Source organism: Varanus komodoensis, unplaced genomic scaffold (genome assembly GCF_004798865.1).
Source record: "Varanus komodoensis strain SLA01 unplaced genomic scaffold, ASM479886v1 scaffold16, whole genome shotgun sequence".
NCBI lineage: Eukaryota > Metazoa > Chordata > Lepidosauria > Squamata > Varanidae > Varanus > Varanus komodoensis.
The window spans coordinates 14,605,124-14,628,070 of NW_025335468.1; the positions used below are offsets into that span (position 1 = coordinate 14,605,124).

The 22,947-nt window shown below is 39.8% G+C and overlaps 1 protein-coding gene across 3 annotated transcripts in view; it reads right to left on the reverse strand.

The window, feature by feature from the left end:
- The window catches only part of STK33 (serine/threonine kinase 33), a 79,151-nt gene that overhangs the window by 39,108 nt on the left and 17,096 nt on the right, over nucleotides 1-22,947 (reverse strand). For all 3 annotated transcript variants that reach the window (XM_044425884.1, XM_044425885.1, XM_044425883.1), the window contains exons 2-5: nucleotides 16,202-16,263; nucleotides 7,667-7,758; nucleotides 5,438-5,551; nucleotides 100-219 (exon numbers count right to left, since the gene is read on the reverse strand). In XM_044425884.1, coding sequence (XP_044281819.1) covers nucleotides 100-219 — 120 coding nt within the window. In that variant the 5' untranslated portion in view covers nucleotides 5,438-5,551; nucleotides 7,667-7,758; nucleotides 16,202-16,263. The remainder of the gene's footprint in view (nucleotides 1-99; nucleotides 220-5,437; nucleotides 5,552-7,666; nucleotides 7,759-16,201; nucleotides 16,264-22,947) is intronic.

Consider the following 22,947-nt stretch of genomic DNA (forward strand, 5'->3'; position numbering starts at 1 on the left):
ATATACTAGCTTTTCATTTTTTTCTAAAGGAATAACATATTACCTACCATTTTTGTAATCTTCTCCTTTAAGTTACACCATAAGTTTATAGTTACAAACCTGAATTGCTGCTCCATCCTCTATTCGTGTGTGAGGAACTTTGAATTCTGTATTACTACCACGAATGCCTGAGGTAATGAGCATTTTTCTGTGACAGTCTGTTAGGTCTGACTTTGACATCTTTAGGAACATAAAAAGAGAAGCATGAAATTAAAATACAAGTCATTGTCTTAAAAGCCTATACACTGTTTTACATACCTTCAAGCACATGAAGTAAGTTATAGGTAAGTTATTACAAGAAAACAAGAAAATATATGAGGTGGGACGAGAACTAGAAAAGGTGAATATAATAGATTTCAAAACAACAGTAGAAATATATCTTAGAAGGTGAATAAGGAGAAAGAAATATCTAGTAATACCATATTTAAGAATCTGGATTCTCCCTTGCACCACCCCTCAATTTGTTTCAGAGAGAAAATCCAAATTAATTCATGTTCCATCAACATTTTTATTTTCTAATTCAGTCCTATGAAGAAATAAAATCGGTGAACTCAAGTAACTATATTTTTTGCTTTCTGCAATTCATGGCCCAAAAGACCTATCACTAATAGTACCCAATTTCTGCAGTATACCTTCAAATAAGTCCCCCTCTTTCTTGTTTTTTGAGAATTAGTGTGACTCTATGGCAGTCAGCTATCCCATGCATCAGAAAGTAACAGAATGACAACAGTAACAACTCTCAACAACACCATCATACATTGGTGCAAAAGGTCTCAAAGTGAATATGAAAGAACTGGGAAAGTCGTCAGCCCCAGATCTTGGAAAGCTGATATAGTCACATTTGCTGTTACTGGGTAGGTAAATAAATGTTCTGATTGCATTTAAAACAAATGCATATATTCCTATGCAGTAATTCATATATTATCAGTGCAAATTATTCTCACTGCATCTGTACAAGCATTTACACCAAAGTAATGCTGTTTATATGCAGAATTCAAGTAAAGAGGCTATTTACAACTAAAATTGTGCTAAAACATTACAGATTTGTGGCAGCCTAAATAATAATAATTTAAAAAATCCTAAGGGACAAGATGATGATGATGACAATGACGACGACAACGACAAAAATCCTAAGGGATACTAGCAACAATATAAACAAAAAGCTTGAAAAATATAATGTAAGCATAGGACAGTATTTCTTTTAGTGTGAATATCCAGCTTGTTCCCACAAGCTTTTGTAGTCAAACAGGAACTAAGTTGATATAACATCATATAAATACTTGAATTTAAGTCAGTTAATTAAGGCTGTAGTCAAAATTCTGAATTGTCTCAAAAGGTAGCATTAGTCATTGTTCTGAAAGCTGTCTAGAGCATGGATGCGAATGGCTAGAATATCCCTGTCCAGTAAAAACCACAACTGGCAAACCAAGTGAAGCTGGTAAACAGCACTCTGTGCCATGAAGACCTTACAAAGCTGAATCTAGGTGCATCCTCAAGCTATGAAGAGCCTTCCAGTCCAGGAAAGCTTGAACACCAGTTCTCTGGAACCATATACCCATAACCCCTCCGTCTTGTCAGAATTCAGCTTCCTACTACTGTCCCTCACCCAGTCCATCACCAAATCCAGATACTTATTTTCTCCAGAAAAAGAGAAAGTGCTGACACATCACTCCAAAACTTTGAATGGTCTCTTTCAATGGCTTCAATGCTGAAATGCATGAAGAGTAAGATAGAATTCATAGCAGAGGTTTTATGGGGTCAAGCAGAACCCCCATCTTTTGGAACAAATTTTTCAGGTCAGGAATAGGACCCACTATAGCTCGGTGCCCTTTCATTCATCCTGCCGTGGCACTGCAGAAAGTTACCATGACTGATGGTACCAAATGCTGCAGAGACATCATGGAGAATCCATTGGGTTATACTTTCTGTAACTATCTGGGTAATACTCTCTCCAAACAGAAATCATCCATTAGGAGAACCAAAACTGCTCCAAGATAAAACCAAGGCTGACCCTGAATTAAAATTAATTCAGATAATACATTTCATTCACAAGTGCCTCAAGATGAATGGCCATTGCTCTTTTGTTCCAAAAAGGGAACACTTAAAATGGGAAATGTATTTACAGTCTTCTGAGTCTAAAGAGGATGTCTTCCTCTCACAAGCATTAACCACCTCCCAGATCCACCCAGTCAATTTCCTCCAGCTTGCCATAATTGACCCTGATGGGTAAGCATAAAAAACTTAAGAGGTCAGATGAAACCTTTCTCAGGCAACATCAAATGAAACTATCATATATAATTAGACCAGATGATGTTTTGGAATCTGCTCCAACACTGTACAAACTGCTTCAACACTGGTATCTTAAGTCAGAACAAATCCTCTGAATTCTTCAAAGATTCTAATATATCCCTTCATGAGTTAAGTTGTAATAAATCTACTACCATCCAGAAAAGCTTTGATGGATGGCTACCTAAGGATACAATGATGTCAGAAAAGTAACTTATCAATGCAATGAAGTAGGCTCATTAATGAGGTCGCACTTGCATTTGGTCCTATTCACTACAAGACCCAAGTCATTTTCTTGCCAATTCCTTTGCTGCCAATGCCCTTGCAAACTAGGAGCTTATCTTTGCCCCGAGCATCATTCCTGTGATGTAGCCATTGTCAACTGACCATCAATCTTATTGTTTCAGTAGGAAACAAGAATATCAGCCAAGTCAACTAGGAACTCCCCATCAGTATCTGGGAATGTTTTGCTAAGTCTGGAGGGTGGACAATCTTAATGTCTCCTATGCATGCACTCTCCTGCAGAAATGTATGGGTGCTACCATTCCAAACCTCATCAGGAAATGATCTCACAAGGTTAAAGTCATCTTGAGAATCTGCCCACTTCCAGACACCAGTCTTTGTCCAGTTGAAATCTCGTAATCTGGTGACACAATTACAATGTGTCCGGCTTGTAATTTGCCAGGCCCCATTATTATAATGGCAGCCATCTATGAGGAATCTGTTCTGGGGGTGAGATTCTGTCGAGTTCCTTGGGCTCAGATCTTTGGACTCTGGCCCACTTTCTTCCACCTGTTGGGGTAACTTGGCACCAACTATTTGGGAAGACACTTGTCAAAAAGCCAGCCCACATGAAAACTGTGCAAACAGCAGCCCTCTTCCATGCACATGACTTCTGGCCTTTGTTTGTACTGTGCATGATGTGGAAAAGGGTTGCCATTTGTGCAAACAGAATTCCATGAGCATTGAGTCCTGACTTATCCCTGTCTGCTTTGACTGTTGCTGGCTATGTATTGACAGGTTGGAACCTAATTTGAATCTGTGTGTGCACATGCATGTGCACAGAGGAAAAAAGAGAATTAAATATCTTACTTCAGTTTGTTTATATCTCCTTTAGGAGATGCTTGTTTCTTTGACATGCCTTCTTCAAATCCTAAATTGAGATTGAAGCAAGCAATGAGTCAGAAGTTTCTACTACAGCTCCTCTAGAGCACCCAGGGCTCCTTTTTGCAATGGGAGCAAAAAGAATACAGCATTGCTCAGTTGAAATGATACAGCATTGGGTGCATTTTATAACCTTCTTTTCCTGACTGAGAACAGCCATCTGTTTGGTTGTGTAGATCCTGCTGTGCAAATTAAAGAGAAGCACAAAGATTGGCACCTCTGTGTCCACTGTTGAAGGAAGCAGAACAAAAAGCTGAGAAAAGGAATTGGAAAGTCACAGTTAGTGGACTGGTGGTATAAAAATGTGCTGTGACAGGAGATGGCTGTCAAGTAACAACAGTACTGTAAGAACAGTACTGCTATACAGACCTTTGATACAGCGAGCTTATAGAATCAAAGGTGAGAATGTGTGACCAAAAATGACAAGCACACTAGGACAATCACTGAGTTATAGGGATTTTCCCACATAAAAAAATAGAAATAACTGAGGCAAGAATAAAAATGACACCTTTATAAATTAACCCTCTAAAAAAATTACAATCTGGAAATAGTAAGTATTTTGCCTTTAGTTACTTTAAAAAATCCTTAAAGGATAAAATTGGAAGAGACACATCTACCAATCTTATATAAGCAATGCCTTACATGATGTCATCATTCTATGTGCATCCCCACTTCTATTTGTTAGGGGTAGATAGAAAAATGCATAGTGTAATGATGTCACATTGTTTGCAAGAGATGTGAGCAAGAACATAAAGGAAAGAGACATTAAGCAGAGTCCATTCCACATGTTTTATAACATCTAACTTGTCCCTAAAATTAGCAGCATTTTTAATTTTCTGGGCTTCTGTTCACATTTTCTATTGATTCTTCTGTCTTACTGTTCAGTCCTACAAACATTCTGAAATCCTATCATAAAAAATAATATAGATCAACTGGATAAGAATATCTGCTAAAATTATCAAGAGGAAATTCTGCCCTTTTTCTTTGTATTTATTTTGTATCATTTTAATATAAAAATGAAGGCATTCTAATGCTAGAAAACTTAATCAGCATTTACATAAATACCCTAAGCCATGGGTCCTCAAACTATGGCCCACTGGCCAGATCCAGCCCGCCATGTCCATTTATCCAGCATGCCTCAGAGGTTTTGGACTCCCTGCGCCCACTGCAGGCGAGGCAGTGGCTTGTTCACTTGGAGATCGTTTTGGACTCGTTCGGAGATCTCTGAGCAAGCAAGATGCCGCCTCCCCACCCGCGCCCGCCACTGCCTCACTGCACACTGCCTGTTGCTACCTTGCCGCGCACACACGCCCACCGCCGCCGCCTTTCAACTGGCCCCGTTGAAAAAGTTTGAGGACCCCTGCCCTAAGCTCATGGTAAAAACCCACAGAAGAACTCAACCATGTGCATTACAGTTCAATTGATGGGTGACTGAAAATCTTCCACTGGAATCAGTGAGCCCTTAAAGTGAATAATTTTAGCTGGTTTATGTTGCATGTTAAACACCAATCCCAAACACCATTTAAAATGATGAAGTCACAACACTGATCTCAAATTTTGTTTGCCTTCAATACAAGCTGATCCAAAAATTCTTGTTCTACTAAAGAAGCCGTTTCAGTCACGGGTGGGGAGAATCTTAATTCCTTCTTTGTTCTTAGACATTTGTAATATCAAAAACTAGCTTGCCAATCTTTTTGTGGGAAAAGCAACACAATCACATTTACTAAAGTAAACAATCCTATAAAACCAGGAAAAATAGCTAGGGAATGGGCCACAGAGCCAAGAAAAATGGCCTAAATCTGTCATTTACCTAAATCTAGGTAAGCAGAAAGACTAATTGTCCCTGATGCTTATAGTTTTTAAAATGGGGAAACATCATGCTGCACTTTCCTGATCTAATGTCAGAAGAAATGTTAAGTACAACCTACAATCATGCAAAATTTCTTACCTTATAATGTGAGGGCCATGATCAAGTAGGTAATACTGTCATAGAAACGAGTAGAAGCAACACTGGATAGAGAGAGATCACTGGACTCCAAAACTACAGAACTCACGAGTTTATCTTGAAGATAAAAAGACAGACAGACGGACAGTCAGACACAAGAAAGATATGGCTTCAATTTGAATTTAGCTGGTTTGCATGAACTGAAAGGATGTGGGGCCTTGGACAGAAGGTAGAAATAGTTAACCTTTAAATTAAGATAACTGATTCATTTAAGAATATTTAATTTAAGCTATTGTTTGTTCAGATCATATACAATTCCATCCACCTTCGAAACTTTAGTTCCTCCATGTTCCTCACACTCTTCACTGGCTATACCCACACATCTCCTACACTTTCTGAAGTGCTCCTTCTCTGTCTACTAGACTGATATGCCCTTTGCTGCCTTTCCTAGACCCTAGGCCAGCAGTGGTGAACCTATGGCACGCGTGCCTCAGCAGGCATGCAGAGCCCTCTCTGTCGGCCCACAAGCCAAGTCACCCCAGCATCGCCCCAGCAGCTGAGCATCAGATACAGCGCACACAGGTGCCAAGCGCATGCTCGGAAAGGAGTAACGCCGCCAGGTGATGACGTCACGAGCTGCATCTCATCTGAGCTTTCACATGGTCAGTCAGTGTACTGCCGAGAATATATATATATGGATCATTGAAAGCTCTGTTGTTGTGTTTTTCTTTTAAGACAAAAGATGTTAGTGTATGAGTTGTTGTTTCTAAACTAAAACCTTAGTATTCAGGTTTTATTGCAGTGTTGGCACTTTGTGATAAATAAGTGGGTTTTGTGTCGCAGTTTGGGTGCTTGATTTCTCAAAGGTTTGCCATCACTGCCCTAGGCCCATGTACTTGGATGCTAACATAAGTTAACAAAACAGAGTTCGTAGAAGCAAAAGTTTCCTGTACTCTGTTCACACCTGCAACTGTTTAGAGTCCTTGAAAAACCTCCCTGGAGGGTAAAAGCTCACCTCTTATACTGTGGTATTGGGCCTGGAGGAGTCCAAGAAAGGACCCTTAGATTCTCACAGTTTTGTGGGAGCATGTTCACCTGTACATAGCCACTGTTTCCCTGTTCTGCTGCTACTTCTTTAACATGGTTTATTCTTTCTCCTTCACTAGCTGATTTCAGACAATCAGGGATCATATATGAAGTCACAGTCAAAGTGCCATTGAGCTGATGAATCTTACAGCATAGCAACATCAAAAGTGCATTCAGTTATGCATCGCATTAAGGGCAATCAGATATGTGACTGGATGAAATTCTGATGAGCATCTATATGTACTTAGCAAATTACATATGCAGTTAGCAGTGCAACACCACCAGGTTGTTGCAGTGCTGCAAAAGAAAGACAGTCAGGCAAATTAGTGTGTTTCTTTACAGGCATGAATTTCCTTTTCTCTCATCTATTTCCGCTCTTTTAAGCTTCTACCCCAGTGTCTGCCCAGCTAACTTGTGGGAAGGCAGGTTGCTCTCTTTCCAAATGATGGCAACAGCAGTGCCGACATTTTAATACCATCTCTATTCTATACCTCCCACCTATGTCAAAGCACAAGAACCTTATAACCACGATAACATGTACTACTAAATAGCATCAACTACTCATGAGGAAATCACTACAGTACACACTTCCTGTTCTCAGATCACAGGAAGAATTGGAGAATGGAATGTTCCCTAAGTATACAGAAGTTGACCATCCCTGATCTATGCACTATCAATGAGTTTAATGGTCAACCATACAAAATTAAAGTGTGTCTTATCTACTTCATGGATACCAAATAATAATTAACCTAAAGAATCTCTCAGGTGCTTTCTGTGTTAGCCACCCATATCAAATATGCAGTCTCCTACTTTCATTTTAAGCATGGTGAACTAAAGTACATTTTAAAGACTTCCTGAAGTACCAAAGAACAAGGCAATATAAGCAAATCCAAATAAAAATATCTAGAAAGTATTTATAGGCCAAGGTCACCCCTTTAAGTTTTGCCCATTAAAATACTTCTAATTTAGAAGTATTTTAGGCATGCTACTACAGGCCAAAAGTAATTGTTGTCAAAATTGTTTTATGGAAATAGGTTACATTTGTCCAGCTACATTATGGATTATGTTAATGTGCATCTCAAAGTAGAATGCCCCCATGCTGCTCATTTATTTTACCTTTTACTTTACCAAAATATTTTAACTTACTGACTTATTATAATGGCCCGTCTGCTGAAGGTCACTCTGCAGTTCTCCTCTTAAAAAAAAATTCCAAATTCTGCACCATAGCAATATAGATTCTGCAAGAAAAACCAGAAATTTCTTGAAATGACACTGTGAAATTGTGTAAATTTATCTAATTTTGAGAATTTAATCCGAATCCACCCCATCACAATTGGGTACATTGGTACCTCTTGGTACATTGGCTAGAAGGGTACACTGGGACCTCTTCAGTAGAGAAAAACAACACCAGATGAGACCCTGCCATGGCAGAGCCCCTCTCTGCATCTACACCAGCAACAGTTGATAGAAACCCCTGAAATGGATGATTCTGTGAGTGGGAAGAAGCCCATTCTGATTCATTGGATCTAAACTACTCTGCTTCCTGAATCAGACCCAATCCAGGCCCATTATGAGAGCCAGTGTGGTGTAGTGGTTAAGAGCATGGGACTGGGACCCAGGCGATCTGGGTTCTGGTCCCCGCTCAGCCATGGAGCCAACTGGGTGACTTTGGGCCAGTCACAGACTCTCAGCCCAACCTACCTCACAGGGTTGTTGATGTGCGGATAAGATGGAGGAGGAGAATGATGTAAGCTGTCTTGAGCCCTTTGTAGGAAAAAGGCAGGATATAAATCCAAAAATAAATAAATAAATAATTGCCCTGCAACATAGCAAAAAAATAAACTCTGGATTATGTGAGTTTGCAAGACTTGGAACATGGTGGTGGTATTGTCAGTCCACTCCTCCCTGAGTCCTCTTTAGGGTGTGCTACCCACTACCATGTCTGCTGGAAATAGTTTACTACTACTAAGTTGCAATAGAATTCAGAGATTTAGGCTGAGACTGAGGTAATGCAAATAGAGCAAGGGGGAAGGGTACTGAAATGCTCAAGTTATTAGAAGTAGAGCAACATCTGGTCTGGAAGATGTATAAGAAGATTCAGGAATGGCAGGAAAGCCAGAGAGTGACTTACAAAATCTTTCATCTGATGTTTTCAAGGTTAACATAGTATATAAGCAAATATAAAATGTTCTTGTACCTCTCAGATAGTGATAGTCCTTCCCAGTGGCAGTGTGAATCGGGGGGAGGGGGTCTGCGCTCACAGGTGGCAGGACAGGGCAGCACTGGTGGATCCATAAGCAGTCTTAAGGATCCTGATGGACTCCTGAGGGCTCTGGGGGAATTTCCAGTTGATATGACTGGCGCTCCTGTCAACACCCTGGTTGATTTGTGGAATAGGGAACTTACCCGGGCTATTGACACCATCACTCTTTAGCACCCTCTCCCACCATGCAGAGCCTGCGCAGCACCTTGCTATACACCCGAATTGTGAGCAGTGAAGCAGGCTAAGAGATGGCTCGAGCAGAGGTGGAGAAAATCCCGTGCTGAATCTGACCAAACACTGTTGAGAGCTCATTATTTAGCCTATGCTGTGGCAGTGAGGGCGGCGAAGGAATTCTTCTTCCATTCAATCCTCACAGTGCCATCCAGCTGAGCTTTTTTGGGTGGTACAGGGCTTTATTACATTATGGGCCTAAACTAGATCCCATCACGCCATCAAGTAGCTTGCTGTGATGACTTTGCCCAGCACTTTAGGGATAAAATTGCTCAGATTCACCATGAGTTGGATTCCACAGCTGATGCAGTCCTGGAGTGGGAGGTGTCCAGAGCACTGTCTGCTCCATTCTTGTTGGATGAGTTTCAATTGTTTCAGCCTGGGGATGTGGACAAGGTGCTTGGACAAGTCCACCCAACCACCTATTTACTTGATCCTTGCCCTTCTTGGCTGCTCACCAAAGCCAAGGAATGGATGTGTACCTAGGACTGGGAGTAGTTAACACTTCACTGAGGGAGGGTCAGGTCCCCACCCCCTTGAAGAAGGTGGTGATCAGGCACAACCTAAAGAGGCCGAACCTGGACTCAGAGATTGCCACCAATTACAGACCAGTGGCTAACATCCTGTTTTGGGGAAAGATGCTCAAGCGGGTGGTGGCTGGGCAACTCCAAGCGCTCTTGGAGGAAACTGACCATCTGGACCCATTCCAGTCTGGTTTCAGGCCTGGCTATAGGACTGAAACTGCCTTGGTTGCCCTGTATGATGATCTGTGCAGGGAGAGGGTAAGGGGGAGTGCGTCCCTGTTGGTTCTTCTGGACCTCTCAGTGACTTTCAATACCATCAACCATGGTATCTTTCTGGATAGGCTAGCATTGCTTTGCAGTGCTACTTGGCTAGCCAATTCCAGAAGGTGGTGCTGGGGGATTATGGCTCTGCACCATGGCAGCTTTGCCATGGAGTTCCACAGGGTTCCATTTTATCCCCCATGCTCTTTAACATCTACATGAAACTGCTAGGAGAAGTCATCTGGAGGTTTGGCCTGCAGAGTCACCAGTATGCTGACAACACCCAGCACATGACATCTAATCCAGGTGAGGCAGTGGCTGTCCTTAACCAGTGTCTATCTGATCAGATGGACTGGATGAGGGCCAACAAATTAAGGTTTAATCCTGACACGACAGAGGTCCTGTTAGTAGGTGATTCAGCTTTCCAGGTAAGTGATCTTTGCCCTGTTCTGGATGGGGTTGCACTCCCCCTAAAGGACATAGTGCTCAATTTGGGAGTGCTCCTCAACCCAGAGTTGTCCCTGGAACTCCAGGTGGCTGCAGTGGCAAGGAGTGCTTTCCTTCAGCTTCAGCTGGTTCATCAACTGCATCCTTACCTGGATGAGCAGAGCCTAGCAACAGTGACCATGCCCTGGTAACGTCCCAGCTATTGTAACGTGCTGTATGTGGGGCTGCTGCCCTTGGAGATGGTCCAGATACTTCAGTTGATCCAAAATAGAGCAGTCAGGATGTTAACAAGGACTGGCAGATATGCACACATAATGCCAGTTCTTTGCCATCTACACTGGCTACCAATTGAAGTCTGGGCCAAATTTAAGCTGTTGGTGATAACCTATAAAGCCCTAAATGGTTTAGGACCTGGTTATCTGAAGGAGCATCTCCTTCCCTATGTGCCTGCCCACCCCTTAAGATCTGGGTCGGAGGTCCTTCTTTGGGAGCCTTCTTCAAAGGAGATTAGGAAAGTGGCTATCCAGAGTTGAGCCTTCTCCATGGTGGTTCCCCAGCTGTGGAACATGCTCCCCAGAGAGGTGCACCTGGTGCCAACTCTTTATTCTTTTCAGCGCCAGGCCAAAACCTTTTTATTTTCCCATTATTTTAAGATTTAATTTTTATTTTAGTTGGGCTTTTATCATAGATAATCTCTGTGTTTGTTATTGGAACATCCTGAGATTTTTATGTATAGGACAGGGTATACAAAATTTAAATAAATAAATAAATATGGAAGCAAATATCAGATAATTTCAACAACTGGTTTGAGGTAAACAATTTGAATAAGCAGTTTCCATGAAAAGTCAACCACATATTTTCTTTTGCTAGATCATATTACACTAGATTATATTTTTCTTCAGTAAACAGAATTCTGATTTTATATGGCATAAATTCTGGAGCAATTCCACAGAAGCCAAAACTGTTACTCTACATTTAAGAATTCTGGTTCAGTGTGATTAAAATCAACAGAGCGCATCGTCTGATGACACTACTTCTTAAGAAAAGGCAATAAGCCTCAGGCATGCTATTATTTGATTACACAATTTCATTGACAGCTTAAAAGGCTTAAAAGACATCTGAGGAATGTGAAAGATTTCATTTTCATAGGAAAAGGATTCATTTCCTCATTTGAAAGAATGTTGCCATGTCATTTCCTCAAAGCTGGAAAAAAACTGTCTTTGTTGTAAGGAGCTTGACAAGAAAATTCCTCTTCTTTATCTTTTAATCTCAAAATAGCAGATCCCTTACCAGTTACCGGTGGATTTTTTTCAACAGTGCACAGCATTATTTTTAAAATATTAATGGTTACTATAGCTCTGATAATAATTGTTTTGTGTGTAGTTTTGTGGAAATCAATATTTTGAAATGTGTTTTTTTCCATTCCTCCATCCTTCTTGAGTCTATTTAATTATTATGACTTGTATTTAGACTTCATGGTCCAGATACAATATCTGGACCATAATACAGGGCTCCTTTAGGGTGATCCTGCTGAGGAATCCCACTAGAGGAAAGAGAGAAATCTGCAAGTTGAGAAAGAAGTACAATTTAACTAGAAATATGATATATTTCACCATAGTAAAGAAGGCCGACTAGGTGACTTGTATACCAGCTCATTCTGCTAGCCAGGTGCAAACTGTTGATGGTCAACTTCAACCCCTGCTCTTCCATCTTAGAGTGCTTTGACTTTAAGCCAGTCTTGGATTGGACACCTTCAAATTGAGGAGTCAGGACAAAGTAGCAGATTGTATTCTGTAAAGAAGACACCTAGACACTGGCAATAGTCACCCACTACTTCCCCAGGAAAGTGCATCTGCCAAAGAAAACTCTGATTATAAGATCCTCGCACTGACGGGAGCAAAGTCTGACTCCAGCCCAGTGTTTCTACTGGAGTCCTCCAAGAGACATGGTCTATCTATAACAGTCAATATAGTTTTTCAAACCTTTGAAAGTCTCCCTCTAACCTAAGTAAAGCTAAGGGATTTATTTTAAAAACACAGACATTCCATTGGTATCAGGAACTACTCTTCAAGACAATATGGTGACCAACATGTAAGCCCCCCTTCATTACGCTGTTACACCCACAGCTCCAGAGAAATCCCCATCTACGGTAACAAGCCACTGCTTCCACAAAAGCAAGACTGGGCTGCTTTAAGAGTTAGTACAGTAAAGTCCAACAGCAGAAAAATGAGTTAGAAAGGCACTTCTTCCCCACTGAGAAGGAATGATATGCAGCCAGGCTCTTGCTGTGATAACTTTACAGACTGAAGGCCCATTGCCTATGCACTGCTTTAGCACACAACTCAGAGCTTGCTTACTTCATAGCCTTGTGTTTGTCCCAAATCCTTCTTCCTATTCAGTTCTGAACACTTAATACTTGATCTGACTAATTTTAAACCCGAAACAAGCCCTTTCACTATTGTCTTCTTGTTCTTAGCAATGATTAACCTGCTGATATCTGCCAGCCACAAGACATTATCTTCTGAACCTGTAGTTTAATGCTGGCTGTTCATCTTTATCTGGTCTCTGTCTGCTTCTGACTGCCAATTGACTAATTGATTACCCAAACTGAGACTAACACATTCTAGTAGATGTGCTGTAATATAGTGCAATGCATTTTATATTGTGTGTACTCCGAATTTTACAGTGTTACAGGTACTGTCTTTTATGACATTGAAGTACATGCTGTGACTGCTGGTGCACTGGATGTGTTACACTGAAGTGTGTGGTACCAGTGAGCTTCTGAGCCCAATTTAAAGTGCTGAATTGACTTAAGATCCTTAAACAGTTAGGGACCAAATTACTTGAAGGACTACCACTTGCACTCGTATCAGACTACCCACACTTTAAGATCATCAACAGAGACCTTTCCCGCTTGCCCACTGTGAGGGAAATTAGGTGCATGACTACCTTTGCCATAGAGGTCCTACACCTCTGGAATAGGATATCATTGGTGCTATCTCACGCTCCATCATTGCAGGCTTTAAGAAGGCCCCAAAGACTTACTTGTTTACTCTAGCCTACTTCTGATTATGTTTTATCAGACTAGGTTGTAGCTGCAACTGTGTTGTAGATTCTAACTTATGTTGTTGTTTCTTGTTTCTCAGAACATTTGTTGTATGGCACTGTGGGAGGGTTTCTGACAGTCTAGAAATATTTTACATAAATAGATAATAAAACAGTGCTCCTTTGTGATCATGAAGAGCATAGCATTGTGCATATAAGAGATATATGTAGATGCATGTAAAGGAAGTGTGGGATGCACTAGGAGGATTTGTGGAGGTAGTATGGCGTATGTGTGATTGTTTTTGTATATCGATGAATAATCACCTATCCAGTTTGAGAATATTCACTAACATCCCATGTCATCACAGTAGTTCAGCCTTGTTGCTACTGGGAGCTTCACCACCACCACCACCAAGTTACAAAGTACTTTACAAAAAAGATAATGGTCATATAGTAACACACAGTTCTTCTATGTATTATTATTTTCTAATGAAGAATAAAAGCTTTTAAAATGAATGTTAATATTGTAGAAAAGTATTATACCAAGAGATTTTAAATTTTGTATAAAGAAAAGCTAAGAGATTTTCAAGAAGTTGGCTGTGATCTACAGGGAGACAGACTGTGATAGTATTAGAGGAACAGTGGAAGCAAGAGTCGTTAAGCAGATAATTCCCAGTGACAAGCTAAAACTTGCCTGTTTTGACTACCAGTGCCTGCCAGTGATGTTACTGGACAATCTAGACCTAAAACAGCACACTCAGGCTGCCAGTCAAAAAGTAAAGCATATGAGGTTTTTATGAATGAGAAATGTTTTTCTTTCCAAATGTTTGTCCCTCACAATCTCCCACTGACTGGAAGGAATGCAAGAGTGAAGAAATTTCAAATATATATTAACATAATAAAAATCTGTTTCTTGGTGATATGTATGGCATGGTAAGTGCACATCTAAAGCCACCGTGTATATTTACACAAGAATCTTGAGTTAAATCACAAATACAGACCCCCACACACACCCACACACAAACCTTAGGAAACAGAAATTGCCTGCAGATAAATGAATTTTTAATATTGATATGGAAAGATCTAAATCAGTATTCTTAGATAACATCCATACTACAGATTCCTGGACATGCATTCATGTATCAAGTACATGTACAGCATCTAAACATCCCATAGAAATGAGGGTGTTTAGCATCCAATTCCATTAAAAGAAACTTTATTCAGCGTTTAGGGGTCCTATATAAATTAAGGGTCCTTATTATATAAAGGCGTCCTTTGCAGTATTTTGACACGAGAACAAGTGCAGTTCTTACCTCTGATCAGTGACTTAAAACAATAAGTAACAGAAGACCCCAAGCAACAAGAAATATTGGGGTGGTATACCTTATCACAGAGAAAGCGAATCTACCAATAAATTGTCTATTATAAATCCTATCTATTCAAAATGTTACAGTGGGGTTTACAACACAATCCTATGTACATTTACTCAGAAACAGATCTCAGTGAATTTAATGGATTGTAATTCTAGCATTCTAGCATTGTAATCCTAGTTTTGTAAGCTGTCCTGAGATGCTAGTAGTGGACAGGTTAGAAAAACTTTTAATAAAACAAACAAACAAATAAATAAATGAATTCTAGAATTGTTACTAGGGTTCTAACTGGCACTCTTGTAAATGAGAGTAACCCTAACGTTGAAGCCCTCGGGTGCCCCATCACCTCCATCACCTTACAAGCCAAATTTTAGAGGAAATCTAGGCCTTTATTGTCTCGTATATTCCCTATAGCATATTCTGCCTTTTGCCTTACCTCAGGAAATCTATTAAGGGAAAAAGATGAAACAGCTACAAAATGCCTTCAGATTGGTAACACTAGGAGCCCTCTGTCTAGAAGCAACCACAATCTATAGTATATGGCTAGCTGCTCACTTCAGTGTGGCTACCCATAGCCAGCTGAACTTGGAGGATTATGGGCATCCTACAGAGATCAGAAGGGCAAAGGTCACCTTTGTGTTTCCCCCATCAGGCAAAAGATTTAGCTGGCCAATTTTTCCTTAGAGCAAGAGGAAATGAGGCCAAGGCACTGACAGGATACTACATATGACAATGGAGCCTGTCTCTTCCCTTCCCTGCACCCTGTCCACAAAATGCTGTCTCCAATGCATTTTCACACCAGCTGTGAGGGAGGAGGGCAGGCACTCCAAATCAGAATCTCAGCTTCAATCTTGGAGCCCTTTTCTCTTAAGGTCATCTAAAGAGTATCTAGTGACCACAGGATTGCACCAAAACACACAAAAATGATGGCAAGCACACTAATAGGCTGCCATATATACCAAAGATCCAGACTCTTCTATCATGTTAGCCTATGTCAGTAGACTCAATAACCGCAGAAGTCTGTAGTCTCAAGATCAACCTATGGTAAAAAGCAAATAATACCACTATCATTTTTTAAAGTAAACTGCAACCCCCATGGGATGGGCAGAAATGTCTTAATCAAGAGCCTAGGGCGGAGGATGGGAAAGCTTTAACACTTTAATTACTGCAGTCCTGATCTAGATCAAATCCCCCGTGCCTTCTATTTGCCTTGGGAAAAGGTTCCCACTTACTCTACCTCCCAAACCAGAGACCTGATTCTGCTTGAAGATCCTGCAATTTAATTTATGTCACATCCACACTACTCCTCTCAGTTAATTCCATTTTAATTTTCTGCAAGAACCCAACTAACACATTCTGGTTCACTTCATTTTCCTCTGCTTTGTGCAATTGAGATTGTCAGGAACTGAGTTCCCCTTTCTCCATGAGTTCCCAAAACATTCACTTTGAGCTATAAATTATTTCTGCACTGGATAACAACAGAAACATGGGCTTATATTTATAAATTCTGCATTTTAATAAAATTGATTAAAATTCTTACCTGATGTACTCACATCTGATTGGTCACATGAAGGCAGAAGTACAACTTCAAAATCCTCCTACCTATATTTTAAAAAGTGAACAAAATGAATAAATATTTTACTTTCCATTAAAGTTTTTGTTTCAAAATTGTAAGCAGGGACACATACCAGGAACACATACCACACACCAAACATATATGATAAGAAAGTACCAGAGCAGTACAAGTCTCATCAGATTTTCAAAGGCTGCAAACCAAGGCTTTATACTCAGTGGGGCACATTAGAAGGAGGGAAAACCCACAAGCAAAGATCCAAGGAGAGTGAGTACAAATTAATCTTTGATTATATGTGAAAGCATCCCATTACCAAGGACAACAAGAGCCAGGTCTGTACAAGTAATTATTTAACTAGCCATGCTGCTAACTAATGCTTATAGCTGGAACTGAAAACAGAATAAAATTGTCCTGAGTCTTAACAGAGCAGAACGTAACACCGATGCTAATTATCTCCCTCTGAGAAAAATGAAACAAATAAGCCATATTCAGGTGAAACAGCAATTGGGGGGTGGGGGGGGGCTCCAATCCTAAGCATGCATAACTGGGAGGAAAATCCACTGAATCCAATGGGACATAACTTTTGAGCAGACAAGTACAGCAGTTCATTCTTAAGAGAATCACTGAGCTTTTCTCAGAAAAATGATCTGTATATTTTAACATTTCTCAAAAACTTATTATTTTTCCTTCAAGCAATCAATTTTCATAAAAGTTTTGGCCCTATCACTGGGATAAACATTAGTGAAAGTGTCTATAAAATTTTGTATGGTTTTACATGACTATTGCCCATCTTACTAAAATTAACAGCAATGTAGATAATTCTATTAGATGTTCCAAGTCTTATAGCAACTCTGTGAACTGGCTGTAGAATTACTAAGTCTTGAACATTCTGTGAATTGGCCTACATTTTATGAACTTGTCTAAAGACAATGTTTTTCTGGAAAAAAAAATCTATAGTTCTGAATAATCATTGTATATGCAACACTAGTATATCCTCTTCTTGCTTTCTGAGTTAAATGGATAGGCTGATACCTCTTAAGCGCCATGAAATTGTTTAGAATCTATTACATCTGTGAGGTGTGAGGATACTTGGGCTAGTAAAGGGAGAAATAATAAACTTCCTGAATTAAAAATTTGTTTAGTTAAAACCTAGAAGACTGCAGAAATGACTAAGATAAGTCAATACAGAAATCTATAGAAAACAAGAAAATGTTCATCTTTCATAAGTATGCACTGAACTTATGAAGATGAAACATGGGCTTATATTTATAAATCATTTGTATTGGTATTTTGTTGTTAGTCGCGATGTCGTGTCCGACCCATCGCAACCTCATGGACAACATTCCTCCAGGCCTTCCTATCTTCCACCATCCCCCGGAGGCCACTCAGGCTCACACCAACTGCTTCAGTGACTCCATCTAGCCACCTCATCCTCTGCCGTCCCCTTCCTCTTTTGCCATTAATCGTTCCCAGCATTAGGCTCTTCTCCAGGGAGTCCTTCCTTCTCATTAGGTGACCAAAGTATTTGAGTTTCATCTTCAGTATCTGGCCTTCTAAAGAGCAGTTAAGGTTGATCTCCTCTAGGACTGACCAGTTTGATAACCTTGCGGTCCAAAGGACTCGCAAGAGTCTCCTCCAGCACCACAATTCAAAGGCCTCAATTCTTTGGCACTCAGCCTTCTTTATGGTTCAACTTTCACGGCCATACATTGCGACTGAGAAAACCATAGCCTTGGCGCTCAGCCTTCCTTATGGTCCAGCTTTCACAGCCATACATTGCAACTGGGAAAACCATAGCCTTGACTATACACACTTTTGTTGGCAGGGTGATGTCTCTGCTTGTTAGTATGCTGTCTAAATTTGCCATAGCTTTCCTCCCAAGGAGCAAGCGTCTTTTAATTTCTTGGCTGCAGTCCCTGTCTGCGGTGATCTTGGAGCCCAGGAAAATAAAATCTGTCACTACCTCCATTTCTTCCCCATGTATTTGCCAGGAAGTGAGAGGACTGGATGCTATGATCTTTGTTTTCTTAATGTTGAGTTTCAAGCCAACTTTTGCACTCTCCTCCTTCACCTGCATCAAGAGGCTCTTTAGTTCCTCTTCACTTTCTGCCATGAGAGTGGTATCATCTGCATATCTGAGGTTGTTGATATTTCTCCCAGCAATCTTAATTCCAACTGGTGATTCATCTAGCCCCGCCTTTCTCATGATGTGCTCTGCATATAAGTTAAATAGGCAGGGCGACATTATACAGCCTTGCCGAACTCCTTTCTCAATTTTGAACCAATCAGTGGTTCCGTGTCCAGTTCTCAGTGTTGCTTCTTGACCCGCATATAGGTTTCTCAAGAGACAAATAGGATGGTCTGGTACTCCCATCTCTTTAAGAACTTGCCACAATTTGTTGTGATCCACACAATCAAAGGCTTTAGCATAGTCAATGAAGCAGAAGCAGATGTCTTTCTGGAACTCCCTAGCTTTCTCCATGATCCAGTGTATGTTGGCAATTTGATCTCTAGTTCCTCTGCCTCTTTGAAATCCTGCCTGTACTTCTGGTAGTTCTCAGTCCACATACTGCTGGAGCCTAGCTTGTAGGATTTTGAGCATCACTTTGCTAGCATGTGAAATGAGTGCAATGGTGCGGTAGTTTGAACATTCTTTGGCATTGCCCTTCTTTGGAATCGGAATGTAAACTGACCTTTTCCAATCCTGTGGCCACTGCTGAGATTTCCAAATTTGCTGGCATATTGTGTGTAGCACTTTTACTGCATCGTCTTTTAAGATTTTGAATAGCTCAGCTGGAATAATGTCACCTCCACTAGCTTTGTTGTTGCCCTGATAACCACAATAACCCATCGTGGTTATCAGGGACGTTAAGCTCTTTCTTGTATAGTTCTTCTGTGTAATCTTGCCACCTCTTCTTAATCTCTTCTGCCTCTGTTAGGTCCCTGCCATTTTGGTCCTTTATCATGCCCATCTTTGCATGAAATGTTCCCTTCATATCTCCAATTTTCTTGAAGAGATCTCTGGTCCTCCCTATTCTACTGTTTTCTTCTATTTCTTTGCACTGTTCATTTAAGAAGGCATTCTTATCTCTTCTAGCTATTCTCTGGAATTCTGCATTCAATTGGGTGAATCTATCCCTTTCTCCTTTGCCTTTTGCTTCCCTTCTTTCCTCAGCTATTTGTAAAGCTTCCTCAGACAGCCATTTTGCTTTCTTGCATTTCTTTTTCTTCGGGATGGCTTTAGTTGCTACCTCTTATGTTGCGAACCTCCATCCATAGTTCTTCAGGCACTCTGTCTATCAGATCTAATTCCTTAAATCTATTTGTCACCTCTACTGTATATTCATCAGGGATATGATTTAGGTCATACCTGAGTGGCCTAGTGCTTTTCCCTACTTTCTTCAATTTAAGCCTAAATTTTGCAACAAGAAGCTCATGATCTGAGCCACAGTCAGCTCCAGGTCTAGTTTTTACTGACTGTATAGAGCTTCTTCATCTTTGGCTGCACAGCACATAGACAATCTGATTTCTGTGTTGACCGTCTGGTGATGTCCATGTGTAGAGTCGTCTCTTGGGTTGTTGGAAAAGAGTGTTTGCTATGACCATCATATTATCTTGACAAAATTCTACCAGCCTGTGCCCTGCTTCATTTTGTACTCCAAGGCCAAACTTGCCTGTTATTCCAGTTATCTTTTGGCTTCCTACTTTAGCATTTCAATCCCCCATGATGATAAGGTAAGGACATCATTTTTGGTGTTAATTCTAGAAGGTGTTGTAGACCTTCATAGAACTGGTCAACTTCAACCTCTTCAGCACCAGTGGTTGGGGCATAGACTTGGACTACTGTGATGTTGAATGTTTTGCCTTGGATTCGAACTTAGATCATTCTGTCATTTTGGAGATTGTATCCCAGTACTGCTTTTCCTACTCTTTTATTGACTATGAAGGCTACTCCATTTCTTCTGAGGGATTCTTGCCCGCAGTAGTATACCTGATGGTCATCTGAATTAAATTCACCCATTCCTGTCCATTTTAGTTCACTGATTCCTAAGATGTCTATGTTCAGTCTTGTCATTTCTTGTTTGACCACATCCAGCTTGCCTTGATTCATGGATCTTACATTCCAGGTTCCTATGGAGTATAGATCTTTGCAGCATCAGACTCTCCTTTCACCACCAGCTACATCTGCAACTGAGTGTCCTTTTGGCTTTGATCCAGTCGCTTAATTCTTTCTGGAGCTACTAGTGCCCTCTGCTCTTCCCCAGTAGCATACTGGACACCTTCCAACCTGAGGGGCTCATCTTCCGGCATCATATCTTTTTGCCTTCTGGTACTGTCCATGGGGTTTTCATGGCAAAGATACTGAAGTGGGTTGCCATTTCCTTCTCCAGAGGATCATGTTTTGTCAGAGCTCTCTGCTATGACCTGTCCGTCTTGGGTGGCCCTGCATGGCATAGCTCATAGCTTCATTGAGCTACGCAAGCCCCTTTGCCACGACAAGGCAGTGATCCATGAAGGAGTTGTATTGGTATAAACGTCTATAAATAGTACATTTTCCTTATCTTGTTTCTCTTATAATGTTTTGTATTCTAAGGATTAGAAATCATTTAACAATTTTCCAAATATACGATTCTCTACTGGTTTTTAATAAGAATGCTTCCATTTTAACAAACATATAGCTTTAACAAACATATAGCTTTCACTAAAGAAACATTTAATGGATAGTGCCATAACTCAAAATTAGCTTGTTTGATTAAAACATAGAATACTCACCCTATATAGTAGATGCATAAGGTTTTAGCTAAAAGTGCAGCTATTACGTTGGTCTCATATACTGGAAAATCAAATCATGTTCACAACATCAAAACAAGCTACTATATCTTAAACAAGACACAGTGCCTTGTTGTGAGGTACAGGCCAGGCACAATTTGCATAATCACTGCCCTGTCATGACTTACCACAATTCTTAGTACATACCTAAGCCTTCTTAGTACATACTTGTTCTATTTACTCTCCAGTCTAAATTTCAGTACCAGCCACTGAACTTTCTCATATATGTTACATCAGCACTAGAGTTTTCTCCTATCAGTTTCATCATTCTGTATCACTCAGACATGATAACCTCATACTTATCTTACTGTAGCAACACAATTCATAAGATTACTTGAGATAAATTCTACCAATCTCCCCAATAACAACACTTCCTACTTTTCACGGTTTCTTTTATCTCATTAGCAAATGTATTACGCGTAGTCTGGAAGATAATGCAAAGAGTACCTTTAAAATTTTACCTTAAAAACAGAACAGTATCAACATAATGTCTCAACAATTGGTTGAAGAGAAGGTGTCTTCAACAACTGGTTACAAGCTTTTACAATCACCTTTTTGGTAAAGGTATAAACAATTAGAAGACTATATTCACATGTGGTGGAACTGTACTAAGGTACTGTTCTGAAGCTGTAATTTGACCTATAACCTAATTTAATTTATCCTAACCCTAAACCACATTAAAAGAATTACTACTAGAATATTTGAAAGGCCATGTTCCAGTCCTATAGAAAACTCTATGAGAACCTCTTGGTAATAGCAAAATGACAGTAGCTAAGTTTTGTAAAGAAAAACATTTGCTTTCTCTTTATGATTGGTCAGGAAAGTATGAGAAGTAAAACTGTTTTAAAAGGTCAAGCTATATTAAAGCCTATAAAAACAAATGAAAAACAAGCAGTACTTTAACAAGTTGGAAATAGTTTAAAAAATTTTGAAATCTATATTAAAGTGAACTAGGAAGGATCTGTATTTATTTCTATTCTGTACCTGGTCTCATAAAAATGATTTGGAAATTCAATGCTGTTGCAACTGAGAAATCTAACAAAAAATAGAAAATCATTCTGATAAATAGAAAACTTTTCCTCACCTGAACTCCTCTACAATATTCAACTATATTGTGTAGCCTGCCACCAAATACTATCATTACATCATAAGAAAGGCAATTAAAAATCTTCAATTAATGTTATGGGTAAAGTAAAAAGGAAATACATGGTAACAGTGCCCTTCCATGTAACATCTAAAAGCAGTTTGTATCCATATATGTATGTTTAAAATTTTATTATTTTAAAATAATAAAATTTTATTATTTTAAAATTATGTTTAAAATTTTATTAACTACATACACCTGTGAGGTATAATACACACACACCCTATCTTACATTTGGGAGATATGCCAGTATATACGTAATTAAATGTTCAATTTCATGCAATTGCATTTCTGTCCAAATCTCTCATGTATTACAGAAATGTAAGACTGTGTGGTTTTAGTTTTCAAGAAATAATTGCATGAAAGATTGTCACAAATTATTAACAATGAGCAAGGCTGCTCACCATAAGTTGTTGCCAATTTTTGCTCACTTTGTATTATGGTGGATATTAACTCAAAGTTGGTATTACATACACTAATGAAAGGACAAAGGCTTCTTATCTACTCCCTCTGTGCAGGACTATTAAAACCGTCCTTTGTAACAAGCCTAAGTAATAAAATGCTGTTTTATGGTGTTTGCCCTATCTGTTGAGGTAAGATAATGCAGCGGCTATTGTCCAAGTAGATTTTCATTTCATCTGTTGCCTAGCATAAGATGTAAATCCCCACCTTTGCATATCTTGAACCTGATATTCTTAAGTCATAGGTATAGTCATTAAGCACTCCAGTGCAATGGGAG